General features: G+C 41.5%; 2 protein-coding genes across 3 annotated transcripts; one reads left to right on the top strand and one right to left on the bottom strand.

The window, feature by feature from the left end:
- Positions 1–5759: 5759 nt before the first annotated feature.
- Positions 5760–17588, bottom strand: ndufaf6 (NADH:ubiquinone oxidoreductase complex assembly factor 6). 2 transcript variants are annotated; one of them, XM_070911721.1, is made up of 9 exons: positions 17419–17588; positions 16659–16758; positions 16311–16433; positions 15934–15990; positions 15491–15593; positions 15174–15307; positions 12766–12867; positions 10806–10862; positions 5760–7563 (listed from the first exon to the last, which is right to left on the bottom strand). In XM_070911721.1, exons 1-9 carry the CDS (start codon positions 17586–17588, stop codon positions 7435–7437), a joined length of 975 nt encoding a protein of 324 aa, XP_070767822.1. In that variant the 3' UTR covers positions 5760–7434. The 2 variants fall into 2 exon arrangements, with proteins under 2 accessions (XP_070767822.1, XP_070767823.1); XM_070911722.1 differs by having other exon boundaries at positions 16655–16758; positions 17419–17513.
- Positions 17589–19664: 2076 nt separating this feature from the next.
- LOC139290368 (N-acetylglucosamine-1-phosphodiester alpha-N-acetylglucosaminidase-like) lies at positions 19665–24091 on the top strand. The gene is made up of 11 exons (XM_070912126.1): positions 19665–19750; positions 19858–20125; positions 20196–20335; positions 21029–21137; positions 21318–21446; positions 21532–21737; positions 22111–22158; positions 22548–22676; positions 22782–22901; positions 22996–23077; positions 23556–24091. Exons 1-11 carry the CDS (start codon positions 19714–19716, stop codon positions 23674–23676), a joined length of 1389 nt encoding a protein of 462 aa, XP_070768227.1. The 5' UTR covers positions 19665–19713; the 3' UTR covers positions 23677–24091.
- The last annotated feature ends 978 nt before the right edge of the window (positions 24092–25069 follow it).

Raw genomic sequence — 25069 nt, 5'->3', positions numbered from 1 at the left:
ATTCAGCGTGTTGGCTCACAGTGTCCTTGTGTGGTGAATTATGTGGAAGTGTTCTGAATAAATACAAAGAGTGAAATCAGAGAAGCTGCCGAATCAAAGGCGTGCAGAAAGCAGCGCCTTATCTAACCAATTATGTTGACGTGTGCGTCAGCTCAACCCATGAAACCCTCGCTCGCCTATCAGGTGAGTGTTTCAGAGGGTCCAATTAAAATCGCTGCCGTTGTAAGCTACTTACCGCTGAGGCCACGACAAACCTGGAAAAATGAAGCCTGAAAGCGGATTTAATTTGTCACAATTATGGATAATAAGTTTAAGTCAGCTCAGTAAGCGGGGACAGGACAGAACTTTTTCAGCTGATTCTCTAAATATTGAAACCAGTGTTTATCCCAGTTTTGGGATTGCATTTGTCTTTTTTAATATTGAATAAGCTCCAAATAGATTGTGTTAAATAATAGATGCACCGTAAGATTGAAAACCGGTGAGGCGGCTTGATGTTTTCAGGCAGACTTAAAGGAGCTGAAGACTACAAACCTCACAGTTATATAATGACCTCGTTGTGCTTAATCAGCTCTGATTGGAGAGGATCTACTAACAAGTGTATCCCAGCTCACTGCATTGTTGTCCGAAAACTACATGTTCCTGTACACACTGTAGTCTATTTAGACTCAGTCCCACACACACCGTCCTGCTGCCCCAAGTACTCACTAGAGCTCCACATGTGGATTCATCCGCCGCTGAAAATAGTCCCCAACAGATGCACTATTTCCTCCTGTTAGTTTGATAAAAACTACAGTGAGCAGCTGTAAATAACCTTTCACATTTTAATCATGTTTTGTAAAATGTTTCCCAATAATGTAAAGTTCACCTTGAAGACATGCAGAGACACCTGTACAATGTCGATACACTCTTTAGCTCACTAATGGGAGTCATTCTAAAGAAAGCCAATGAGCACGTAGAGAAAGAATGATGCTTTACAAACCCACATAACCCTCAAATTCTTCTCACATACGGACCCCCGCTTCCATAAAAGCTCCAGTCACTCTGCACTGCCTCCTTTGTGCTGCGGTGTCAGTTATTAGTGACCAGTGTGCCTTTAATGTTTACTAATGCATGCTCTCATTGTCAACAACAACATCAGTATGTCTCTGCAGAGATGTAATATGGGAGGGAAGGCAGCGGGTGACTCATCAGTGGGATGGAGGTAAAAGAGGGATCTTGCAGGCGTTCACATGTCAGGACGGACAACCTTTTGTGGTGCCGGCATGGACGTTTACTGACCACAGAAATATACAATGAGTGCAGGACTAATGAGAGCAGATTTAACCGACCTGTGCGTCGTAACAGCAGGCAGGTGAAGATTGTTTTGTTTGGTTGGATCTTTTTCATCAGGTTTTTAACACAAAAAATAAAATTGAGATAAACTACAAGTGCCAAATAATGCCACATAACATCAATAAAAAGGTCAAATCAATAACGTATGTATGTCATCTCATCTCCTCATCGTGCCATTTCGGTTTTGTTATTTAGTTTTGTTCCAAGAGTCGAGTTCATCTAGATTTGAATCAAGCTCTTTTCTAAAGGGATGTGTTGCCTGTAACAGAGAATCCACTGGAACTAGGTTTTCTTGATGCTGCAGTGGGATTACAAAGACCACGTAGATACCCCCCTTCCCTCCTGTGTCTGCAGTCCTAACTGGGGAGGAAAGGGGATCATCCGGCCGGTGAAGACCAGCTTTCCATTTACTGGATTTATATGGAGACCAAACCAGAGTAAAACGGAGAGTGAATATTGGACTTACATTCGTCAGGTGGACACAAACGCTACTCCAGTGGGACAATCATGTTTCTCCGTGTCTGCTGGATGTGGCAGTGGGCAGCTGGTTGCTAACGTTTGCCAGAATAACTTCATCAATTGACAGAGGTGGAAGAAGTATTTAGATATTTTAGTAGTAGCAAAAGTAGTAAAAGTAGAGGAAAAATACTCAACCCATAACCCATTCAAATTAAAATCAAAGTAAAAGTATTAAAGTATTATTGTAGCGCTACATAGTGCTATACAATATTATCTGATTATTATTACTACAACTAATTTTACTGACCATACTTAATATGCGTGAACAATAAAACAATATATCATTTTAGAAACTCAGTCTAGGTTTTCTGTGTAAAGTTTTAATCTGAAAAGTAACTAAAGCTGTCAGACACATGTAGTGCAGTAAAAAGTAGAATATTTCCCTCTGATGTGTTGTGGAGTAGAAGTATGAAGTAGCTTCAAATGAAAATCTTTACTCAAGTAAATACATCAACATTGTATTTTAGTGCAGTACTTGGGTAAATGTACTTAGTTCCTTTTCACCACTGTAAATTGATGTTTGTTTCGGGGCTCAGTCAGCTTGTGGTGGACTTCTTCTGCCCCCCAGTGGCACAAAACTTGATGAATGCAGCTTTAAAGTGGGAGCCGCACTTTCAGTGACTCTGAGGAAGTGAAGGTGAAGAAATGTCTCCTCCGCTGACTGTAATTACTCACGACGGGGCAGATAGGGCCTAATTAATGCTTTCTGTTCGCTCCGCGGTATAAAGCTGCCGTGTCTGCTGATGTAAACAGCGAGGCTCCCTGGGTCGGACTAGGTAATTGCAGGTCTCTGTGCTGACAGCGACAGCTTAAGGCAGAGGGGATGAGGCTTAATTAAGGCCTAACGAGGCACCTGTCATGTCACGGTGAAAAGCCGGGTGAGGGACCCAGCGCTCACCACCGACTGCCTGCAAACTTAAATCTGACATGAGACCGTTTAGATTTGTAACCCCTGTTGGATTTACCTCATCAGCACAGTTACCTGTCATGTGTTTGTAGTTTATCGTCTTTATTAATTAGCTTTAGCCTTAGCTTTAGCCTAACTTCTGTTCCAATCCTCCAACTACATCCTCCTTTACAGTCCTTAGTCTGCTTGTCTTCATGTAGAAAAACACTTCACTTCACTTGTTCTCAAAACACAGGCGTGAACATGCCGCCTTTTTAGCAAAAATACAGCTGTTGTGTCACAAATGGTTATGTTATTTCATTATGTAATTTACTGTGTCATGCACATACATGCGCACAGCCCACATGAGACATATAAGACACCAACAATACTGTTGGTTGCAGAGGTAACATTTGTCAGACATGACCATACATATAACTTTACACTGTAAACAAAGAACTTTGTCCTCTGTCCCGAGATCTTCTATTCCTAAAAACACAACTCAAGTCTTTTACAATCATGCATCAGAAGAACTCATCAGAAATTACAGACGTTTTACCAAAAAGTGTAGAAAACATGAAGTGGACTCATTTCTTCTTCTTCAACACACGAATCAAATAGACTTCATGGTAAATAGACGTCACTTATATAACAACCTTAACGGTTCCCAAGGTGATCAACATTTGTGTAAATGTGACAGTAGGATGCCAAAATGACAACAAAAGCCACGAAATCAGCATGACAAAAATCATACATTTTTCATATTTTTAATCTGCGTATAAAAATCAGAATGTGGCAAAAAAAAATAAAACCAAAACCCTTCCCTCACTTTCACTTTTTTCTTCTTTGTGCATTAAAGCTAGCTAACTGTTAAAGTAGTTAAACTAGCTAACTGTATAAAGAAGTTAAAACTAGCTAACTGTATATAAAGTAGTTAAACTAGCTAACTGTATATAAAGTATTTAAACTAGCTAACTGTATATAAAGTAGTTAAACTAGCTAACTGTATAAAGAAGTTAAACTAGCTAACTGTATATAAAGTAGTTAAACTAGCTAACTGTATATAAAGTAGTTAAACTAGCTAACTGTATATAAAGTATTTAAACTAGCTAACTGTATAAAGTAGTTAAACTAGCTAACTGTATATAAAGTAGTTAAACTAGCTAACTGTATAAAGAAGTTAAAACTAGCTAACTGTATATAAAGTAGTTAAACTAGCTAACTGTATATAAAGTATTTAAACTAGCTAACTGTATATAAAGTAGTTAAACTAGCTAACTGTATAAAGAAGTTAAACTAGCTAACTGTATATAAAGTAGTTAAACTAGCTAACTGTATATAAAGTATTTAAACTAGCTAACTGTATAAAGTAGTTAAACTAGCTAACTGTATATAAAGTAGTTAAACTAGCTAACTGTATAAAGAAGTTAAAACTAGCTAACTGTATATAAAGTAGTTAAACTAGCTAACTGTATATAAAGTATTTAAACTAGCTAACTGTATATAAAGTAGTTAAACTAGCTAACTGTATATAAAGCAGTTAAAACTAGCTAACTGTATATAAAGTAGTTAAACTAGCTAACTGTATAAAGAAGTTAAAACTAGCTAACTGTATATGAAGTAGTTAAACTAGCTAACTGTATATAAAGTAGTTAAACTAGCCAACTGTATATAAAGTAGTTAAACTAGCTAACTGTATATAAAGCAGTTAAAACTAGCTAACTGTATATAAAGTAGTTAAACTAGCTAACTGTATAAAGAAGTTAAAACTAGCTAACTGTATATAAAGTAGTTAAACTAGCTAACTGTATAAAGAAGTTAAAACTAGCTAACTGTATATAAAGCAGTTAAAACTAGTAAAACCAGTAAAATGTTGATCTTCATTGATGCATCAATAATAACAGTAACAACAACAATAATGTCAGATATGATAGTTTACCAGAGCCACAAAGCTCAAAGGGGCCAAGTATATTTGATACTTTAAGTACATTTTGCTGATAATACCTATGTACTTTTACTTGAGTACACATTTAATGCAGGGCTTTTACTTAATAAAGTTTTTTTTTTACATTGTTGTGTTTTTACTCAAGGTTTTGATTGCATCTTCCACCACTGAATAAAAAGGACTGACTTTCCCTCATCAAGCCGTTATTTGGACACAGGGAGATTTTTGAACTGGACTTTACCAGTTCCCAGACCATCTGGACCGATCTGGTTTCTTCCTTCCCATCAACAAATGTCAGGGAGCCTTTGAGACCTCCCTGACCCCAGAACAGAGTGTGAGCATGTGTCTGAGGACAGGTGGCGTTAAAATGAGTTTGTATGCTCGACAAGCGTCCTCTGGATAAATAAGATGCCAAAGTGAATGCCAAACAGTTATTTACATTATATACACATTAGCAGCTTATGTGAATACAGATGCAAACAACTGCCAAACTAAACTCTGCTGTTGACTTTGTTGCTCTGTGGGTCATATTTCTGGTGCATATTTCATGAGATGATACAAAAATTGAATTACAAAAAGCGCCCCAGGCCACAAAGTGACCCTTCAGAGCCACAGAGGGAATACAAAAGAAATTGCTGTAATTAGGATTAGAATATTATTAGCATATTAATTACTTTTATATGCATTACGTTTGGAACGCTTTTGTTCCTTTTATGCCAAATAAAGACTAAGAGTCTACAGCCACGCTAGCAGTTGTGCATACCTCGGCATGCTAACATGCTCACAATGCTAAAATGATGATGTTTATGAGGTATCATGTTGCCCACCATACTTAATATACAGTCAGCTGGGGGTAGCACACACTGCTTTTGTACTGTATTTTAAGCTCATTGTGTGTAAATTGAAAGGTAACTCCAGCAGACAATTTAGGTAGATACAAATGGAAATACTAAAAAGTACAAGACCAGTACATCAAAATTGTGCTTAAGTACATTAGTTACATTGAGTAAATGTACCTAGTTACTTTCCACCACGGCTTTTATCAGATGAAAAGAGAAAATGTTATCACAGAAAAGGTCAATCAAACACAACAAATGTCTTTATTTAAAGACACGGTTCACTTCAGGTTGATTCAGTACATAATAACACATGTAGTGCTTCAGTCTACAGTCTGTGATCGGTCCTCCAGTCGTCTCTCAACCTCCTGGATGTTTTCCAGCCTCAGTGTGAGACGAACCTGACATGGAACAGTTCTTTCATTTCCACTCTGGGCTCATTGTGGTTCTTTAACAGTTACAGCAGAGAAGACTGATCTCCGGAGAAACACAGACTGACACAGTAACAGTAACACACACAGACAACGGGCGCAGTAAGAGTACATCGATGTATTTGTGCTTCAAACAGCTCTCCGCTGGTGTACTTTATATCTTGTCAGTTCACAGAAAAAATGTTCCTTATTTGATGCTGCCTGTTTGCGTGAACATCTTCCTTCTCATTATCTTTAGAGATTCTGCGCTCCCCCCTCGAGTGACTGTCGGTCCTGAGTGGCTCCATAAAACTACTGAATCTGAGACCAAAGAGATATCAAAGCTGTCTGTAATATGTTCCTCTGCAGCTTCAATTAGACAGAAGAGGACAGAATAAAAAGGAAGGAAAAGTCTTGCAACCAACCATTAAAAAAAAATCCCCAAATTACTGAGACAGATCAGCGCCACCAGAACATCTCTGTGTTTGTAATTTGTGGTCAGTCTTAGTAATTTATAAAGCTTGAAGATTCAGATGGGTCTGTCCCCTGCAAATACTGTAGGATGTTACGGACAACTAAATTCCCTCTGTTACCATAGTAACCATGACAGCTGTACTGCAGCTTTTCCACCAGGATCTGTCATGTTGGTGCCAGACTGACACCCCGTCTTTCCCAGTGCTCCCATCTTCTTCTTAATCCTCTTAACGTTACGTTTGTTACAGCTTGGATCTTATTTTCAGTGTGAACAAAACCTCCAGTTTACCAACATTATCTAAACCACTTCACGTGGAGGTCAACCTGAAAATGAGAAATGTTGCTAACAAAGGAAAACACTGACACAAGGGGTTTCACCAGCTACTTGACGTCTGCGGTAGCTGGTAATGTAACGTGATGAAGACAGATGACTCTTCCTCGTGTTCTCTCTGATCACAGCGGCTCTCGACAGCTCAGTGCTTCACAAGACAAGTCGTCCTGTTTGAGAACGTGTGGCTGTTACATGTATGAGGTCAGTGTTGAAGCAGGAAGTTGTTTTCTGTCTGACCGTTCCTGTTTCCAGATCTCAGGAATGAACTTGGCAGTTACAGGGTTATTATTACTGATGTAATACATCAGTATTACACTCGTACATTCACAAATAAAATCTTAAAATACTTGAATTGTCTCCAGAGAACTCGTTTGGCTCAAACAATGAATCTCCCATCATCCCCGCCTGAATGTTTTAAGGACCAGAGGTGGTGTGTGAGCCAGAGGTTGAGAAACGACAGTCAGTGTCTCTGTTGTGGTTGTTGGTTTTTTATTAATGAGGCAGACTTCAGGGGCAGGACTGTGGTTCAAAACAAGTATGGATTTCTTTATAGTCCTGCTACAGTGAGGTCTTCAGACAGAATCCCCCAGAGAGGTGATGTCTCTGGGCTTCAGTCCTGCAGCCTTCAGAGGCAGCGGATCAACTGGACCCCTGCAGGAGGAAGAGGAGGAGGAAGAGGAGGAGGAATGAAAGGACTGCCGTCAGTAGGTCTTCTTCCAGGAGCGGAGGTACAGCTGGAAGGGGAGGAGGGGGTTTCTGTTCTGCAGACTGGGGTTAAAAACATCGAAATCTGCCCTCCTCACTCTCTGCAGGTAGTCCTCCAACACCACCTGCAGCACACAACACCACAGAGGAAGAGTTTGGTTTAGTTCACATCAGGTTTGATTTTCTGCTCAGCTAACCAGAGTGAACTTTGATTTCACTTTATTATTTCAGCCTGACATCGTGTTCCTGTTCGCTGATATCTTGTTGGGGTATTTTTGTTTTGTTGTGCCTTAACCAATCAGTAGCTAGAGACGCCTCTGTCCCGCCGCCGTCCTGTTCAGTCGCCATGGTAGCGGTTGATAGGAGCAGCATGAGAATTAAAGTAAATCGACCCACAATGATCTATACAGCTGCGTCCATGCTTATCGCCACTTCTATGACAATTGTTCTGTTGTCATTTTCACAGATGTAGCTAGCAAGCTATGTAGGCAGCGTGGATGTATTAAGAGAGCTGGATATGGCGCCACCACTCAGCCTGTCTGCCAATTTCTCCCAGTGGTCACTCGCGGTACTGCAACAAAAGAAATCCCTAAAAAGCCTACAGACCGCCATCATAAAGAGACATCTGTAAAACTGTTAACAGGACCAACTACCAACAACAACATTTTACTCTTTGTATTATTAATTGTTAATCCATGAGGGTTTTATATATGTTTTTTCCAGTTATATGTGTAACGTTATTACAATGTAAAGTCTCCGGGCCGGGCGCTGAGCCGAGGATCACGAATGAGCACGTGCAGTGGGCCAGACAGTGCCATCCTTCACAGAGGGAAGATAATGTTGACATTCTTAATCCAGCCTTCAAAACTAATTAACGGAAACGTCCAACAATGGTCTGGAACCAAGATCCCTCTTTTCTGTAGGTTTTTTTACTGTAGATTTTCAGTTTTTAAACTCAAACGATCTGCATGGCTACAGCAGGAAACAGTATTTTCTTTGTTTGAAAGAACTCTGTAATCTACAGGACCTTCAAGAACTTCACATATGAGACTGTATATTGTCGATTGATGCCTGTCCCCCTCTCTGACGGCACTACCTGGCTCAGCTAGGTTTAAATAAAGAGCTCCAGAGGCCAGTCGGTGTGTTTCGTGTCCCTCCGGCTTCGCCGGCTCCGCTCTGCGTTTCCTGCTGTTTCATGTGAAACACATGATTCTGATTCATCCAAATTACATTTTCAGCGCGGTGAGAAAGCCCGAGCGGCTGCGTCGGCTTTCTCACGTGGACAAACACACTGAGCTGGAAGAGCAACACACTAACACGCTCACATATGCACACAAACGACCTGAGCCGGTCCACTGCAGCGTGAGAATCATAGTTCTACATTCAGGAGGGCAGAGTGGCTTTCACAGTGCGCAGGCTGCAGGAGCACTACAGCGTCTCTCAGCTCTGTACTGTATTTATAGCAGGTCAGTGCAGCGTCACGTTTATGGACTTCTGGCCACAGCAGGTAGAACGTTTCCAGAGCTGTTCTCAGCACAAAAGCAACTCCTGCAACCAGCAGCTGACGACGAACCAAATGTGTCCGTCGCTTTAAATCAAACTGGCAATTAAAAACAATGAGCACATACTGAACACAGCCATTCATGCTAGATTGTATATACAAATATAAAAGTAAGTGTTTTTATAAAGGATATAAAGCAGCCTTGTGTTTTACTATTTCCAGCAGCATTTCATGAGTGGAGGGGGCACCATTGAGTCAGAAGGTTCTTTGGCTCTTCATCCATTAAAATGACATTGGTTGTGCCTTCAGGTGTTTTGATGTCGTATTATTGAGGAGTTTCACTGACAGACGAATATATGGATTAAATGCTTTATTTCCTTCGAGTAGTGTCTGCTCAGTTACTTATCAACCCCATCAGAGGGCTGCGATAGCATACAGCTAACCTAAGCTAAACTACTTAAAGCAGAGGAACAATGGGGTGCAATGATGTTAATGCTAATCCTGGTGGATGGAAGCTTAGAAAGGGAAATGAATCATTTCATTTACAGAACAATAAAAAGCATTTGGTGATGAATTGTGTTACTCTTTGAGTTTTCAAGGACAGGACAACAGTCGGGGGCCCACATGAACACTGGGACAGGTCCATCATCCCTCCTGTTCATACTGGACGTTAAGAGATCCATCTGCTGCAGCTCAGCACAGAAACACAAAAAGACAAACCTCAGAAGACACTCACTTGATTTGTCCAAGTCAGACTGCTGAAGCATCATATTAACTTCAGATAAGGTTTCATGTATTTTTGCACAAAACAAGGACTGTGGATTTTGTCCAACATCGCTTACATTGGCAGCACGTTAGGAAGGAGTCAGTGTGAACAGGAGGACTCATTACAGCCAGCAAAACCTGGTTCAGTATGCATGTGGGCACCTGACTATTATTATAAGACAGAAAAAATGTGAATCTATCATCTAAGCTTAAAGTGAATTATGAGCCAGTTCCCTGAGGTGCTTCTTATCTAAAAATTCCAGAAGGAGGAAAAGATCCTTCCCTGATTTTTTGCCAAAATGAAGTTGTTTTCAGAGATATTTTAAGTGACAGATGGATGAATTGATCCTGGGGGGGGTTGGACGTAGACACGAATATACGTGCTCTAATTCTAAATGTTTCCTCCTTTAAGCAGAATGCCGTCACTGTTTTTAATTATTGCCTTCAACTTACATCATCACCGCACTGAATAATCAGATCTGTGTTTCTCTGTCAGCAGCACTAAACTCCTGCTGCTGTAAAACAAGCCTGATGTGCTTTAATTGTTAGTTAATATTCAAGACTGCAAACACATATTTAAACTCTGTACGTGACCTCATTCAGACTTTAGCATCTAAAGAGAGCAAAGCAATGCCTCATCCACACCGAGGACATTATGTTTTAGTTTGAGTTGATCTGTTTTTAGAGGTCATCACCTCAGAAACACAATATATATTTAGATGTATGTGCAGGTTTCAGTGAAGCTCAGTGCAGAGATCAGCCTCAGGCTCAGGAGCATCGGGTCAGCGTTTGGTGGGGTGGATCTGGGATTTCCTGCTTTATTCCACTTTTTCAGCCAGCCTTGATTTTTCCTTCGTTAGATGTTTGAAAGATTCATGTAACTTGTTGAGACAAAGTGTTTGGGTGCAACAGAAGCCGGCGCAGGCTTGGTGGAAGTTACAGCCTTCTTACAAACACAAAAGGAGACCTGCATTTAAATAAAGCTTTTCATGAATGCTTAAGTTTCCAGTCATCATAAGACATCTGAGATTATTTGAAATATTTACGGAGGACTTCAGAGAAATGTCCCAGAGCACGCGACAAGCATCTCGTTTGACTTACCGTCTGGAGGAAAGCCGGAGTGGCGGCTGCTGGGACGTTTTTGCTAAATGATCGCGCCTGAAGAGAGAGAGCACAACAAACAGGAATCAAACAAACGGGAGAAAAAAGTAGAAACTCTTCTTATCTGTGGACCTCTCCTCCACACAGAAACACTGGAGCAACAGCAAACAACCCAACTGTTGACGTGTGTTGAGTTTTACCTGATTAAATCTCTGTTCTGTCCTTTCATAAACACATGATTTACATATTGTTCTGTCTTTATTGTCAGACAACCGAACGAGTAAAACCTTTTCATAGCTCAGAAATGGATTTAATTACGGAGCAGATATTTTCTTCACTTTCTTTGTGCGGACTAACAGGAGAGCATCTTTGGAAGCTCAGGTTTGTGCGGACAGAAGGAGAAAACGGAGCGCAAAAGATGCAAATTATTCAGATGTATTTCTCATGTGGACGGACCTGAAGCTAGCTAACTCGCAAGCTACGTTACCAGACCACTGAGACAGCAAACTGTTTTCTTGTCCTGATTTTGTCTCTTTCATTTTCCAGTTGTGTTTGTTTATACTATATATGAAATGTTTTCACAGGAGCCATTAGATGTTCTCATTTCTGGCATAACTTCTGTATAAACTCTGTTCTTTGTAAGTTAATTAGCGGAGCACTTTTCTAATTGACTCACAGTCAGGAGACGACAACATAGAAGACAGTAAACACAATAAACACATGCAGGAGGAAGTAAATCCTCATTTATTGTTTGCACTCAGAATAATCCTGAGCTTGTGCTTTAACAGTTAGGAACATTCCTAATTGGTATAAACAAGGCTCAAATAAAACATGAAGGCTGATGAACGTTTGGGCAGCAGCTTAATGAAAAAAGCCTACAAATCAATGAGGCGTGTAAGTGGAGGCTAATAAATCCTCAAACCAATTAGTTCCAAGCTCATCAGAGCTACATTAGTAAGTTAGCACTAAAACTGTGAGACATTTCCGGGACATTTTCAATTACCCACCGTACTGTGGGTGTAAGCTGAAAAACACTGCATGCCAACGCATCAACTGCCTCTGATGTTCATTTGAATTTTAAAAATGGCTCGCCATTTTGTTCCCGCTGTTTGAGCTCTCAAGAGGTGTTCAAGTGTGTTACAAAACACGAGTGCTGCGGATGGGAGTGATTTTACCTCGTCTCTGAACTGAGCCGTCATTTCAGTCAACAGCTGCTCATGTTGTGAGCTTGTGCAACCTAATTGTACTGTTGTTGTAAAAAAAAAATGTTTTTCAGCTTCTGTGGAAACCCTGAGAGACGATTTAGAGGAAAACTCAAACCAACAGTGAATTTATCCACTAACAAGTACTGTGTGTGTATCGCAGCCTGATATATCTCCATTGTTGTGAAAAATAATCACTGAGCCTCACTGTCACTGGGTGACATGCTCCTTCATCACACTGTAGTTTATTTTGACTCAGTCCCACACAAATACCTGCGAGAGCGCCAAATGTGGATTAATCCCCCCCTTAAAATAGTCCCCAACAAATGCACCATTTCCTCCTGTTTCAGTCACGTTTGCTAAAAACTACAGTGAGCAGCTGTTTTAGGAAATTACTGAGCCCAAATAACTCATTTGTCCTAATTTGACTGGATGATGAAGTAGAAATTGCATAAATGAAGGTGACTTCACTCCCTCAACTCATAATACATTTTCTCAACAGTTTCCTAAATAATCAAAGAGGTATAAAAAGATGATTATATGCACCTACAACATGCCTACATACTTTTGTGTACTTGTGTTCTGGGTCTGTGTTTCTGGTTCGGGTTTGTTTCATCTTTGGAAATCTGAGATATTTCAGACAACAGTGTTCTTCCAACTTTGCATCAACAGTTTGTGTTTGTGTTGGCGATGCTGCACAAAGCCAGCTCCATACTGCGTGTGTGCTTTTAGTGATGCGGCGTAAGTGAGGTACGTACGTGTTGTAGATGTACGTGAGCCTGACTGGCGATGTCGTACGCGACATCCCGGACGTTTTGCTCCCGGCTGCCGCGGATGAAGTCCTCCTGAGAAGCTCCGTGCTGCAGAAACACAGGAACAGGAAGACTTGTGTTGTTTTGGTTGAATTTAACAACAAAGTCGATCTCTCTAGTCAGCTGTGTCCATTTCAGCTCCACTTCACATGAGAGCTGAGGCCTCTCTTTGTTTGAGGCTTAATGAAACGTTATTATTCATGGGGTCACGTAAAATAAGGTATTCCAACATCATCTCAAGAATGACGAGCAGACTGAATTCTAATCATTTCTGTGTAAACCTAAAACCTTTCAACACACGAAATTACATTTCTCAGACCTGCAGGCTGATCACCAACATGAGGCTCGCGGGCGAAGCGCTCTGACCTCATCTCTTTCTCTAACATTCAACAACAATAATGGGACAATTTCTGTTCCAGAAACAATTTCTCCCATTCGTCGAAGAACTGGAGACACTGCCTGAGGCAGAGCTTTCAGAGGGGAAATCATGGAAAAAATGAGGCAGGTAATAATGGAAGGAAAGAAGAGAAATTTATTTTAACAGTGAGTATATCAGAAACACATCACACTGCTCTCCTGGCAATCGTGACCCGACCAATTGACTCACCAACTAACCGACAAAACCATTTATGTACCTGCTGAAAAAATACTCTTTTTTTACAAAAAAATAAAATTAGATTACTGCCAGATTTCTCTTTATAAGACTGGGGCTTTAGCACAGTTACCAACACAACATGAAGTAAAATTAGCACATTAATATGTGATGTGAATAGTGATCCAATAATATACTAAGTTAAGGATTTGAGTGACGTTGTGTTGCAGCCACTGGAGCCCGGCACATAAACCTCCATAAAACCACAACTTATTGTTTTTACACTTTGGTTTTTGTACGGATTAAACAAGCAAGATACAACGTTTTTAATTAGTGAGCTTTAGAGGTGCTGATCCACCTACACACCCCCGTCAGTCCCTCTTTGTGTCCACCCACCGCCTTTCAACCTGTCGAATGTCTCACTGAGGACAAAACACCAAGAAGAAACACACTCTTATTTAACATGAAATGGGGGCGGTGCATCCAAAAGTAAGAAGCTGGAACACTTTCATCTGTCAGATGTGTGTGTGCTTTGTCGTTATTGGCTACAATGACGGCTAATCCACGAATAAAAAGAAAATTAAACTAAAAAGTAAATGAAAAGCGTGTGAGTGTGTTTGTAGTCGTTTGTTTTATTGTCTGTTTGAATGATAGCGGCTCTTCTGTCTGCTTATCGGTTTCTTTTTCCTCCTCGGCTCATATGTGTTCTCACTGTGATTCACCATCGTGCACCATCAGTCGGGTATCGCAGTAAGATTTATTCCATCTGTTGTTTGTCTGCTTTGTCCTGCACAGTTGACTCCTGCCTAATTAAAGAAACGTTACTGTTTCAGTGATGTGTAAGTCAACAGGAGCTGAATGGCTCCTATGTATTTCTGTGTATCCACAGCGCCCCCTTCAGGCAGCAGAGTGCAGGTCATGTGAGGAGAGCGTGCTCGGGAGGCCTCAGGTGAAAAGCGTCATCCTCCAGCTGAAGATTTTAAGGGCAGAGCCTGCGTGCTTCATGCAGCAGCCCAAATACATCTGCACAGTATATACAGCCCCTCCTCCACCCCCTCAGCAGTTTGTTGTTGTCTATGTGGGACAGATGGCCCGGACAAAGGTTGCAAACTGTTCGCGGCATCATTTGTTTATCTGCAGCGTGTATGTATCTCACGCAGGAGGGTTTAAATCTGAGGTTCTCTGCTTTTTGCCATATGGTTGTTGTGTAACGATCCCTCGCTGGTCTGCTGTCAGTTTGTGCTGGATGACGATTTCATTACGGCTTCCACAAGAATATCATCTGACATCATGTCAAAGCCGAGTCAGCCAAACGTGTGAGGGCATGTGTGTGGGACGGCCTCGTGTTAATTGTGGAGACAAAATGCCGACTTTAAACCAGTTGGGTGGGTTCGGAGCGTCACTGCCGTTAAAGTACAGTACTGAGGAGAAGAAGCCTCTAGAGAAATCATCCCCTAAAATAACTCGAGGACATGAGTCTACTGTAGAGATGAGATTATTAGTTGATAAGAGGACTGTCGGTCTAACAAAACAAACAATGTTCGATACTGAAAATGTTGAAAGTTGCAGCCCAAGTCTATTTAAATGACCACAGTTTAAACTTCCATACAAATACATGTTTACATTCATTTAACTTTTCAACAGCAAACATCTCTTACAAATGATTGAGGCTAATAATTAATTATATTTTCACAGAAAAATACATTCTTCTTCACAGCTGAACCGCTTCAGACTAGATCGTCACTGCGGAGCGTCGACTCACCAGCATGCAGATGTCCATAGGCAGGTAGACTCTCCGCCGGCTGCTGTGATAAGGAGTCGCTCTCAGACACGTCACGATCCCCTGAGCTTTACCGATGTGACTCGCCGCGTGGTCTGCATGGATGTCTTTCAATCCTGCAAGAATAAAACAAACTGTTTTTAAGACTCACTATGCGAGCTCTCCCGTTGGAGCCTGGTTTTTCCTAACCTTCTTAATATATTCTAATTTGAAAATAATATAACTAATCAGTAGGAAGGGCACAGAATGTGGCACACCTAACCACGGAGAGGTGAGTCAGCAGCCTCACCTGTCCTTACCTAAACACTCCAGCAGCAGGTAAATCAAGGAGGACTGTGTGTTCTCTGAATACGCCTCCAGCTCCTGCAGGTTTCTGTAGGCTCTGTCTTCCAGATCCTTTTCCTGGTGCAACACACAGTTTTGATGATTGTTCATTTTCAAAATAACTTTGTTAATTACACTAAATGGTAACTTATTAGTTTACAGTTAGTCTTTATAGAAAGTTGTTTCCCAGGTTTGTGCAGTCTAGTCCCTTAACACAAGGCATCGTAACTTTAAACGAGACATTGTCTGAGGCCTGAAGAAGTCCAGTGAAACAATCCAGTATTTCATCAGAAAATTAGACAAAAGACTGAAAATATTCATTATTATCATTATTATTCATCAGTGACATCAGGAACATATGCATTCTCTTATCAGGATAAATATGTGCTGCAGCAAGGTGAATTCAAACGTGTCTTACTCTCTCTGTTATGATCCTCAGCAGCCATCTCTTCGTCAGGTAATGTTTCCTCACCGCCTGCAAAACAGCATCCAGGCTGTTAATCAGCTGACGTGCAGCAATTAGTCACATTAATTAATGTGTTGTCCCTCAGCTTATTATGAGGCACAGAAATAGCCTGTATGGCACCTTTTAAACTCAGATATTTCTGATGGTGCTTCCTCTAATGTTTCTTGTCTCTACAATAAACACATTTTCTTTAGTAACGCCACATCCTGTGACACAGTCTTTGCTTGTGTTAGTACGTTTCTGTCAGCTCCTCTCAGATTACTCCGGAGCTTTTGAAACCAAACATCTGATTTGACTGAATGTTCTGCCCTCTGTAGGTCGATATCTACCCTCCACAGCTCGGCGCTGACTGGCTGGTTCGGAGGCTCGTCTCTATAGATTTCTTCTATGGCCGTCTTCCAGAATTGCATTCGCATCAAACCAATGGTCTTCTGGGAAATGGAGTCCTTAACCTTGTGGAGAAACAAATATAGGAAGGCACCTGTTTGACAAGCTAGCATAAAAAATGATTGGGAAGAGAAATGACACTATAACACTATATATATTTATTTTAAATCCCAAGCTTTTACTTAACGCTATTATTATTATAGCAACAGCTGTAGAAACAGTAGTAGTAGTTGTAAAAACAGCAGTATTATGAATCATTCCCCTTCCAGCCTGGCTGGAGGAACACCTGCCTGTGCCAGTTCCACATTAAAGGCTCTCAGAGCCAAAGAGGAGCGCCGCACCTCCTCTGGGAGGAGGAGGGAGGACACGAAGCCGTCATAGTCTCTGGACCTGAGGAGGAGGAAGACATGGAGGACAGACTGAGGAGATGCAGTTGATGCCAATCTTCTAAAGTTATAGTTCCATTATAAGTACATCTGATGTATAGGTCCACACACATAATAAACCGCATTTGTTTTCTCAAAAACACATTTCAAGAGCGAGAAAACAAATGTCATACTGAGGATTTTCATGGATTTCACCAACTTGTGAAGCGAGGTCAATGTTTGTGTCAATTCTTACTGAACACTGACTGAAAAGACAAAAGGTAGCTAGTGAACTCATTTCTAAATATTTTAACGAGTTTTTAAAGTTGAAACTTAATTTAAATACAGGCTTCTTGGTCAGCTAGAGGGAGCCGAACTGAACACAGAACACAAAACATTTAGAGAGCATACTAAGACTTTGGAATATATTATTAGTGATATGAATTCTTGCGTTGTCTACATGTACACTGGATCTTTCGATAGAGTCTGGTGTAGCGTTGTCTCCCTACCTAAAAAACTAAGTACGTTTTACTTCAAAATGTTGTAGATTATGCTCTTATAGGATTGTTAGACGTCTTTAAACTAGGGGCCGGACATAATTCAGCTGTCACATCTACTTTGTCAATGTAGCTGAACTGAACTTCAGCTAGCTTGTGCAGTTAGCAGTGCGGACAGTCAGACCCACCTGACCAGATCCAGACAGTACTTTTCATTGAGCTGGGAGTCTGCTGTCGCGCTGGTTGCCGCTCGCACACTCCGTATAAACACACTGTTGGGTGATATTCTGTGAAGAGCGTGATACAGCGAGATTTTACTGCTTAATAATCCATGTTTAGCACTGACTCCAGCTGCCATGTTCCCCTTCAACTTTCACCCCTACCTTGTGTCACATTGAAAACATTCCCCCGGCCAGCCGACAGCGGCAGACTTTGCTTTGAAGATCTGCCGAAACATCTGCCGATAAGTTTTAAATCCTCTGTTGACACAAACGTGCCTGAAGAATGTAATATAAAAGGATCAAAAACGGTAAATGTGTTAGATATTACGTCAAAATCACACAAAATAAATGCGGGTGAAGAACACAATCGTTAGCTATAATACCGGAAATTGGATGATACTGCTGCCAAAATAAGAGCAGGAAATATTCTAAAATTAGCTCACACATAAAAATAAATGAGATCTGTTGTATTTTTTATATTTTTCTTTCTTTTGGGTGTAATAGAGACTAAGGTCAAACACAAGACAGATTAGTTGTTGTGTAGTTTAATCGCTGGTTTGTCTTTTTATTTTGAAGTACCACCGGAAAAGGCTACTGTGGTGTACTTTTGTTACTTCACAACGTTTCAACCTCAACTGACAGAGGAGAAGAAGGAGGGGGGGGGGGCGCTTTATTTCTTTCAGCTTTATTATTTGAGCGTTTTGCCCCCTGCAGCGTCTTTCTTTACTTGGTTTTAAGATCTGAACATAAAGACATTATCCCACAACGTCTGCCACCTGCTTGTAGGACTGACTTAGACTGTCTCAAGGTGTCACCTGATGTCTGCTTTCCAAAATCAAAACTGTAAAATAATTAAAATAAGTTTAAAAAGATAGATGATGATCTTTTAAAAGGATACTTTAAGGATAAGTGTTATAAGCATACTGTTTCCTTACATGTTTGCTGTACATGATGATAACAGGGCTGACAAACTAATGTGGGTGTAACTGTCGCGGAATGTGGAAAGAATCCGGAGCAGCAAGAATTAAAAACTCAAACCAGTCAGCGACCAGTCAGTCAGTTAGAGACAGAAGTCTGTACAGAGAGGACCCCAACACCCGCCGTCCATCACCTCGAAGCTGGTACCCGGGAAGCTGGTACCCGAACCCCCGTAACCATGGTAACAGCCCTAGCGACGCGCCGGTGTGTGGGGCTCTTGCTGCTGAGTCTCCAGGGCTGGCTGTTGGAGGGTGAACGGCTGCGGTGAGATGTTAGCTGCTGCGAGACAACATGACTGAAGTGTAAAACTCATTAACTCTTCTTTGGTTTTCTTCTCAAATGTGAGGATTTTCTCTCTAACATGTAAATATAAACCAAAAAACAAACAAACAAGGTGTCAACTTCGGCACGTGGCACTTATGATGGCCATTTTCACAATTTTCTGACATTTGGTGAAGAAAATGATAAATCGACCAAATGATGGTTAAGGTGGTAAGTTAGTCCTTGTGTCATTGAAATACAGAAGACAACTTAACTGCGGTCCAAATATTGCTGACAATATCAGTAAGAATATTATAATAAAGATTTAGATCCTGGACCATTCAGGTCTGGCCTGTAAAAATGACTCTTTACCACTGCGGACCTTTTAAAAGTAAGGAAATGATGAAGAACATCGTCCACAGACAAACAGCATCAAACAAGAGACATAAAGAGAGATACACTAAGGCTGTTGATTCATTGGAGGATTATTCTCTTGATTAATAAATTATGTTTGTGGTTTATAAAATGTTAGAGAATAGAGGGAAAATGACAATGACAATTGAAAGTCCAAGGTGGTGTCTTCAGATGTTTTGTCCCCCAAAGTGATTCAGTTTGCAAAGAAATAAAACAGCAAATCTTCACATTGGTGAATCTTTTTTGCTTAAAAATTGCTGTTTAAATAATTATCCAAGTAGTTGCCGATTATTTGTCTGTCGATTGACTGATGGTTTAATCGTTTTCATCCGACCCCTGCAGTCCTGAGACTTCCACTCACTGCAGATCACTTTGAAACAAATCAGTTTGTAAAAAGTGTATAAACGTGTGATGTAAATTTCTCTCCACAGAGTCTTTGCAGATGATGACGTTCTGCTGCCATACGCCCAGGGCCACGGCCCCTCCCACTCTCATCGCCACGTTAGGGACTGCCAGTCTGTGGTCCATGCCAAGACGACGTATGAGACCTGGCCTTCCAGTAGCCACGATAGACTCCCAGTGGCCGAGTCGACTGTCTTCATATCAGACATGTCAGGCAGCCCGGGCAGGCCCCGCTGGGTCTATGGTCAGTGATGGAGTCAGGTGATGGAGTCAGGTGATGGAGTCCCTGCTGGGAGATAAGTGGATTAAGTGTTTCAATGTCATCTAATCTTGAAGCATCACTGTCTCCAGGTCACATGGCGGTGGTTCACGACCCGCTGAGGACGCTGTCAGTGTTGGAAGCAGGCGGGCCGGGCGGCTGTGAGAAAAGCCACAGGGTGACCGTGGAGGAGACGGCTGTGGCTGCTGGGTGTCTGTACGCCCAGAACGCCGGCTTCTTCAACACCACCTCTGACCAGTGTCTGGGCAACGTGGTGAGCGACGGCAGGATGGTGAGGGACAGTGCGGGGGTGCAAAACGCCCAGTTTGGCATCAGGAAGGACGGCAGCCTGGTGTTCGGGTAAGAGAAGTAAAAAGCGGCACATAAAGGGGAAAATTATAAGATGACAAAACCTTAACTGTCCCTCCAGGTATCTGTCACAGGAAGACGTTCTGGACCAGTCCAACCCGTTCGTCCAGCTGGTCAGCGGTGTGGTGTGGCTGCTGAGGAACGGAGAGGTTTACATCAACCAGAGCCTGAAGGCCGAGTGCGACAAGTTAGTGGACCAGGGTAAATCCTCACACCTGGAAGTTTACTGTAGTGACTGGTCTGCAAGGAAAACACACTTTCACTGACAGCAGATTTCAGCCAAGTTCAGTGTTTCTGACGGTGAAGTCATTTTTCACTACGGTAGAACAGTTTGCTCAACCTCCAGTTTTAGATCTGCTGTCATCGATCGTCGTCCAAGGACACAAAAACAATATTTCACATTTTCTTTTCATTTAAAGTCATGTGAAGTAATGAATGTTCAATTTGCCATCACAAGATCTGACCTCAGATCAGTCATACAGATACTCATGGGAGACAAAAACACAAAGAGTAATTTGGGCATGAATTTACAAAGGCTTCACGTCTTCAGATGTCTTGTTTCATCCGACCAATCGTCCAAAATTCAAAGATATTCAGTTCTTTGATATAAAACAGAGAAAAGCAGCAAATGCTCGTATTTGAGAAGCTGAATCCAGAGAATGTTTGACATTTTTCTTTGATGAATAATTAGATGAGTGATTCAGTTTGTGTAGTTTGTGTAGTGGTGTCTCATTTTAAACAGTGGACAGCTTGTGTGGAAGTCCAGTGCTGCCAATATTGAAATCAAATACACATTTAAAATTAAATTGAATGTAAAATAGAATTTTGGAATATTTATTTTGTGTGTTTTACTGTTGAATCTGAATAAAAAATACTTCTTTCATGTTCTGACAGAGGTGTTCCGCAATTTTGTGGACGTGCTGTCAGGGAGGACGGTGGTCGGTCACGACGCAGGCGGCAACCTGGTCCTGTTTCATGTGGATGGACGGACGGAACAAAGAGGGTAACATTGATTTCTATTGTCTGTGTGCTGGATGAGCCTCAGTTACTGACAGTGTTGACAGGTGTTCATCTGTCCTCCTGGCTTTGCTCAGTCAGCTTGTTCTAGGTTGTACATATGAAACACGCACCTAGTAGAAGCTCTGCAGCCCATAATAACATAACATTGTTGGTATTTGAGCAGTATGAATCTCTGGGAGGTGGCAGAGTTCCTGAAGAAAAACGGGGTGATCAATGCTATCAATCTGGACGGAGGCGGGTCTTCCAGCTTTGTGATCAACGGCACATTGGCCAGCTACCCACCTGACATCTGGTGAGCTTAGTTCAACTGTTCTGGACATGTGTGTTCAAAGGTAAAGGGTTTTTACCACTGTTGTCTTTTCATGCTCTCCACCCAGTAAACCAGACAACAGGTGGCGCTGTGCTCGGCCCGTCTCCACCATCCTGTGTGTTCACCAGCGGCGCTGCCAGCCGGCGAACTGCAGCGGACACGGGGACTGCGTGGACGGACGCTGTCGGTGTCAGGAGGGCTGGCGGGGGGCCGCCTGTGACTCTCTGGTGTGTCAGCCGCCAGCCTGCGGCCCTCATGGAGTCTGCACCGCCAGTAAGTGTGAAGGTGGAGCTCAGCTGCAGCAGGTGCTTCGTTGCCTTTAAGGTTGGAGTTAAGTAAGAAGGGAATGTTTGTTTGTAGCACCAAAAATGGAAAGAGAGGTTTGAAAGTCAGTAATCTCATGTTACTGGACAGTCAACTGAAAATAGATGAAGCAAAATCTGAATTATTGTCTCTTTAATTTTGCCCCTTTTCATTCCAAACTCTCCCTGAGTTTTGCTCTTTGATGAGTGGACAAGAATTATCTTTATAATTATAAACTATTGAAACACCACCGCATGCACATATACACACATGCAGTATAAGCATGCCTTGCTTTATGACTACAGGTGTATAAAGTCCGTCTGTCTGTCTGTCTGTGTTGCAGATGGATGTGTCTGTGCTGCTGGATGGAGAGGAAAGAACTGCAGCCAAGGTAACACACACACACACACACACACACACACACTATTACTATTCTGGGTAGATGTTTTCAGAGATTTGGTCATTTGGATGTAGATTTTTGTAGATTGATAGTAAAGTGTAAAGTATTCCTCAGAGGTCAGAGTTACATGTTCTGTAATTTATTTTTACTTTTTGAAGCGCCACCTCTCATCAGAGACATTTTTTTTAAATTCTTTAATCGAATCTTTATTCAATGATCTTTAACCAGAATTACAATCATCATTTTAAAAGTGTAATTTCTTGTCACTTCTCTTTACCAACTGCATCTGATAAATGAGTAAACGCATTAGCTTCCAGACTGTGCATTAAATCACCTGAGATGACCCTCTGTGTCTTTTCTCTTCTTTCTCCTTGGTAAAGAGTGCGTGCCAGGTTACTATGGTGACGGCTGCAGACACACCTGCATATGCTTCAATGGAGCTTTCTGTGACCACGTGGACGGACGCTGCACGTGTCCCCCTGGTTTCCACGGCAAATTCTGTGAACAAGGTTTCTTAACGCAGTGACCAGAGAAATATCGTTTTTAAAATGTCATCATCGGGGCTTTTAATATGAAAGGATGCTAATAGAATGACATGTGTCTCTGTCTGTCAGTGTGTCCTCCTGGTTTCCATGGTCTGTCCTGTGCTGAGAAGTGTCAGTGTGATGGCCAGTGTCCATGTGACCCGCTGACAGGAAGCTGTGCCTCTAACAGCGACAGCAGATTGCACAGAGGTAACACTCAAGAGACACTGAACCACATCTGTCTGACAGCTGGAGGTACAGCTGCGTCACTTTACTCACAGTGTTGTTCTCCTGTCGTCCACAGCAGGTCAATGTTTGGCTAAACAGATGTTTACATTATGGAGACAACAGGAAGAGGTTTACAGAGACGAACCTTATCTAACAGAGTAAGTTTCAAAGGTCAAAGGAGTCATGATGGATTCTGTATGTGACTGTGACATCTTTTAAATTCTGACACAAGTTTTAGAAAAACAAAACATGGCGTGAACGACCAATAACAGGACCCGGACAAAGGTACTGTCCAAATGATCTCAGCAAAGTGCTGCTCCGCCACAGACTTTTTAATTACAGAGATCACTGTAGCTGCCATGTAATCAGTGTAACCGTTTTGATATTAATTCAGTTTCAATCTAGATTACTTCAGTATGTTTAGCAGAGACATCGGCCTGATTTCATTTGGTGTGTTGATTCTTCAAAACAGAAACACAGCTAGTTAACCAAACGAGTTCCTCTGTCTGATTATTCATATTAACCACGTCATAGTGTATATATATATATATACTGTGTACGTCAGAAACATGTTGTGACCCTGGAAAGCCATTAATGCTTTGTAAAGACTTTTAAAACGTCCCTCTCTCTCTGCAGACAAACATGGCTGATAATCACCGTCACACTGGCCTCTCTGCTGCTGATCCGACTGGTGGTTCACCTCCTGCGGGCCAGTCGGAGATGGACTTCGGTTATTCCCACACACTCGTTCCACTGAGCGACGCCACCGGAGAGCTGCTGCCTGCCAACTTCCCTCAACTTCACTGATACTAACAGCTGATTTCACACTGCAGCTGTAATATAAAGGAAGACAAGAAAAACTGGATTGGATTTGATTGGCAGATGCTCAATATTAAGACTCAGATTGGGATTAGGAGAAAGAAATGTGATCAGGACTTCCCTACTTTTAACTGAGCTCCAGTCATCGAAACTGTGCCATCGTCATCAGTCACTATTATTGTAATCATCTTTTGGATCATATCTTTTGGAAAGATTTTGGTCAGAAGTTGGAAATATTAAGTGGAATCTTTTGAAATCCATCTCTGTCTCTGAGACGAAGTGTTTGCTTTTCATGCCACTTTCAATTCCACCAGATCTCAGAGGAACATATTGTATTTTATATTTCACATTTATCTGGCAGCTTTAGTTACTACTTACTTTACAAATTAAACGTTTGCATAAAGATGTTTTATTATAAATGAAACTACCCAAAATTATTTGGCAACTGTTTTTGGTGTGAAACCATTTCCTGGTTCCAGCTGTTCAGATGCAGATGTGCTGCTTTCCCTCTGAATGCTGTTAATAATTGTGACGTCTTGTTAATAATGTGGAGCTTTGTGAAGGCGTCACTTTGGGCTCTGGGTCATTGTGACCAAACGATCGATCCATTAATGGAGAAAATAATCAGCTGATTCATCCACAGTGAACTAATAATCATTAGCTGATAGTTCAGAATGAGCTCCACCTCAACTCCAACAGTAACATCCTGCTTCACATTAATGAGGAGGAATAATCCTCTAATGACAGAATCTATAACAGGAGGACAGACACAGGGGGACAGTCACAGGAGGACAGTCACAGGAGGACAGACACAGGGCAGACATAGGGGGACAGACACAGGAGGACAGACACAGGAGGACAGACACAGGGGACATCTGACTGCTGGAAGACTTTAAGGACAGTTCACTGATTATACTTTTATACGTTTACCTAAGAAAGACATCATTGCATGACTTTTAGCTTTACATGATGTTGTCTGACTGCATTGAGCTCCGCAGGCTAATTATTTCAATATAAAATGAGGTGGAGAGAAAATTCAATGAATTAACTGTTTACATTCCAGAACACTTCATATTAATTTACTTTGAATAGTTTTATACTTTGATCCTTGAGGCTGATTGTAATTGTGTGCTTTATTATTTTACATTTATACCGTGTATAAAAGACACAACTGACGTTTCTATTAAGTTCTTCTCCTCATTCCGTTTATTCACGCGCGCGTCAGTACAGGTGAAGGACAGGTGACAGGTGGCTGTGTGCCGTCACAGACAGACACACGTGTACGTACACGTATCTACATGTATGTACACGTATCTACACGTATGTACATG

Source organism: Enoplosus armatus, chromosome 9 (assembly GCF_043641665.1).
Source record: "Enoplosus armatus isolate fEnoArm2 chromosome 9, fEnoArm2.hap1, whole genome shotgun sequence".
Lineage (NCBI taxonomy): Eukaryota > Metazoa > Chordata > Actinopteri > Centrarchiformes > Enoplosidae > Enoplosus > Enoplosus armatus.
Note: the sequence above shows the minus strand (reverse complement) of the source record. Positions and strands in the feature narration are given on the sequence as shown.

Coding starts and splice junctions, on each gene's coding strand:
- LOC139290368 (XM_070912126.1), top strand. CDS start 19,714: ATGTCAGGCAGCCCGGGCAGGCCCCGCTGGGTCTATG. Junction 20,336..21,028: donor CGACAAGTTAGTGGACCAGG/GTAAATCCTCAC, acceptor ATGTTCTGACAG/AGGTGTTCCGCAATTTTGTG. Junction 23,078..23,555: donor GACGAACCTTATCTAACAGA/GTAAGTTTCAAA, acceptor CTCTCTCTGCAG/ACAAACATGGCTGATAATCA.
- ndufaf6 (XM_070911721.1), bottom strand. CDS start 17,588: ATGGCAGCTGGAGTCAGTGCTAAACATGGATTATTAAGCAGTAAAATC. Junction 15,991..16,310: donor TCAGCGCCGAGCTGTGGAGG/GTAGATATCGAC, acceptor GCTGTTTTGCAG/GCGGTGAGGAAACATTACCT. Junction 7,564..10,805: donor CTCCGGCTTTCCTCCAGACG/GTAAGTCAAACG, acceptor TGTGTGCTGCAG/GTGGTGTTGGAGGACTACCT.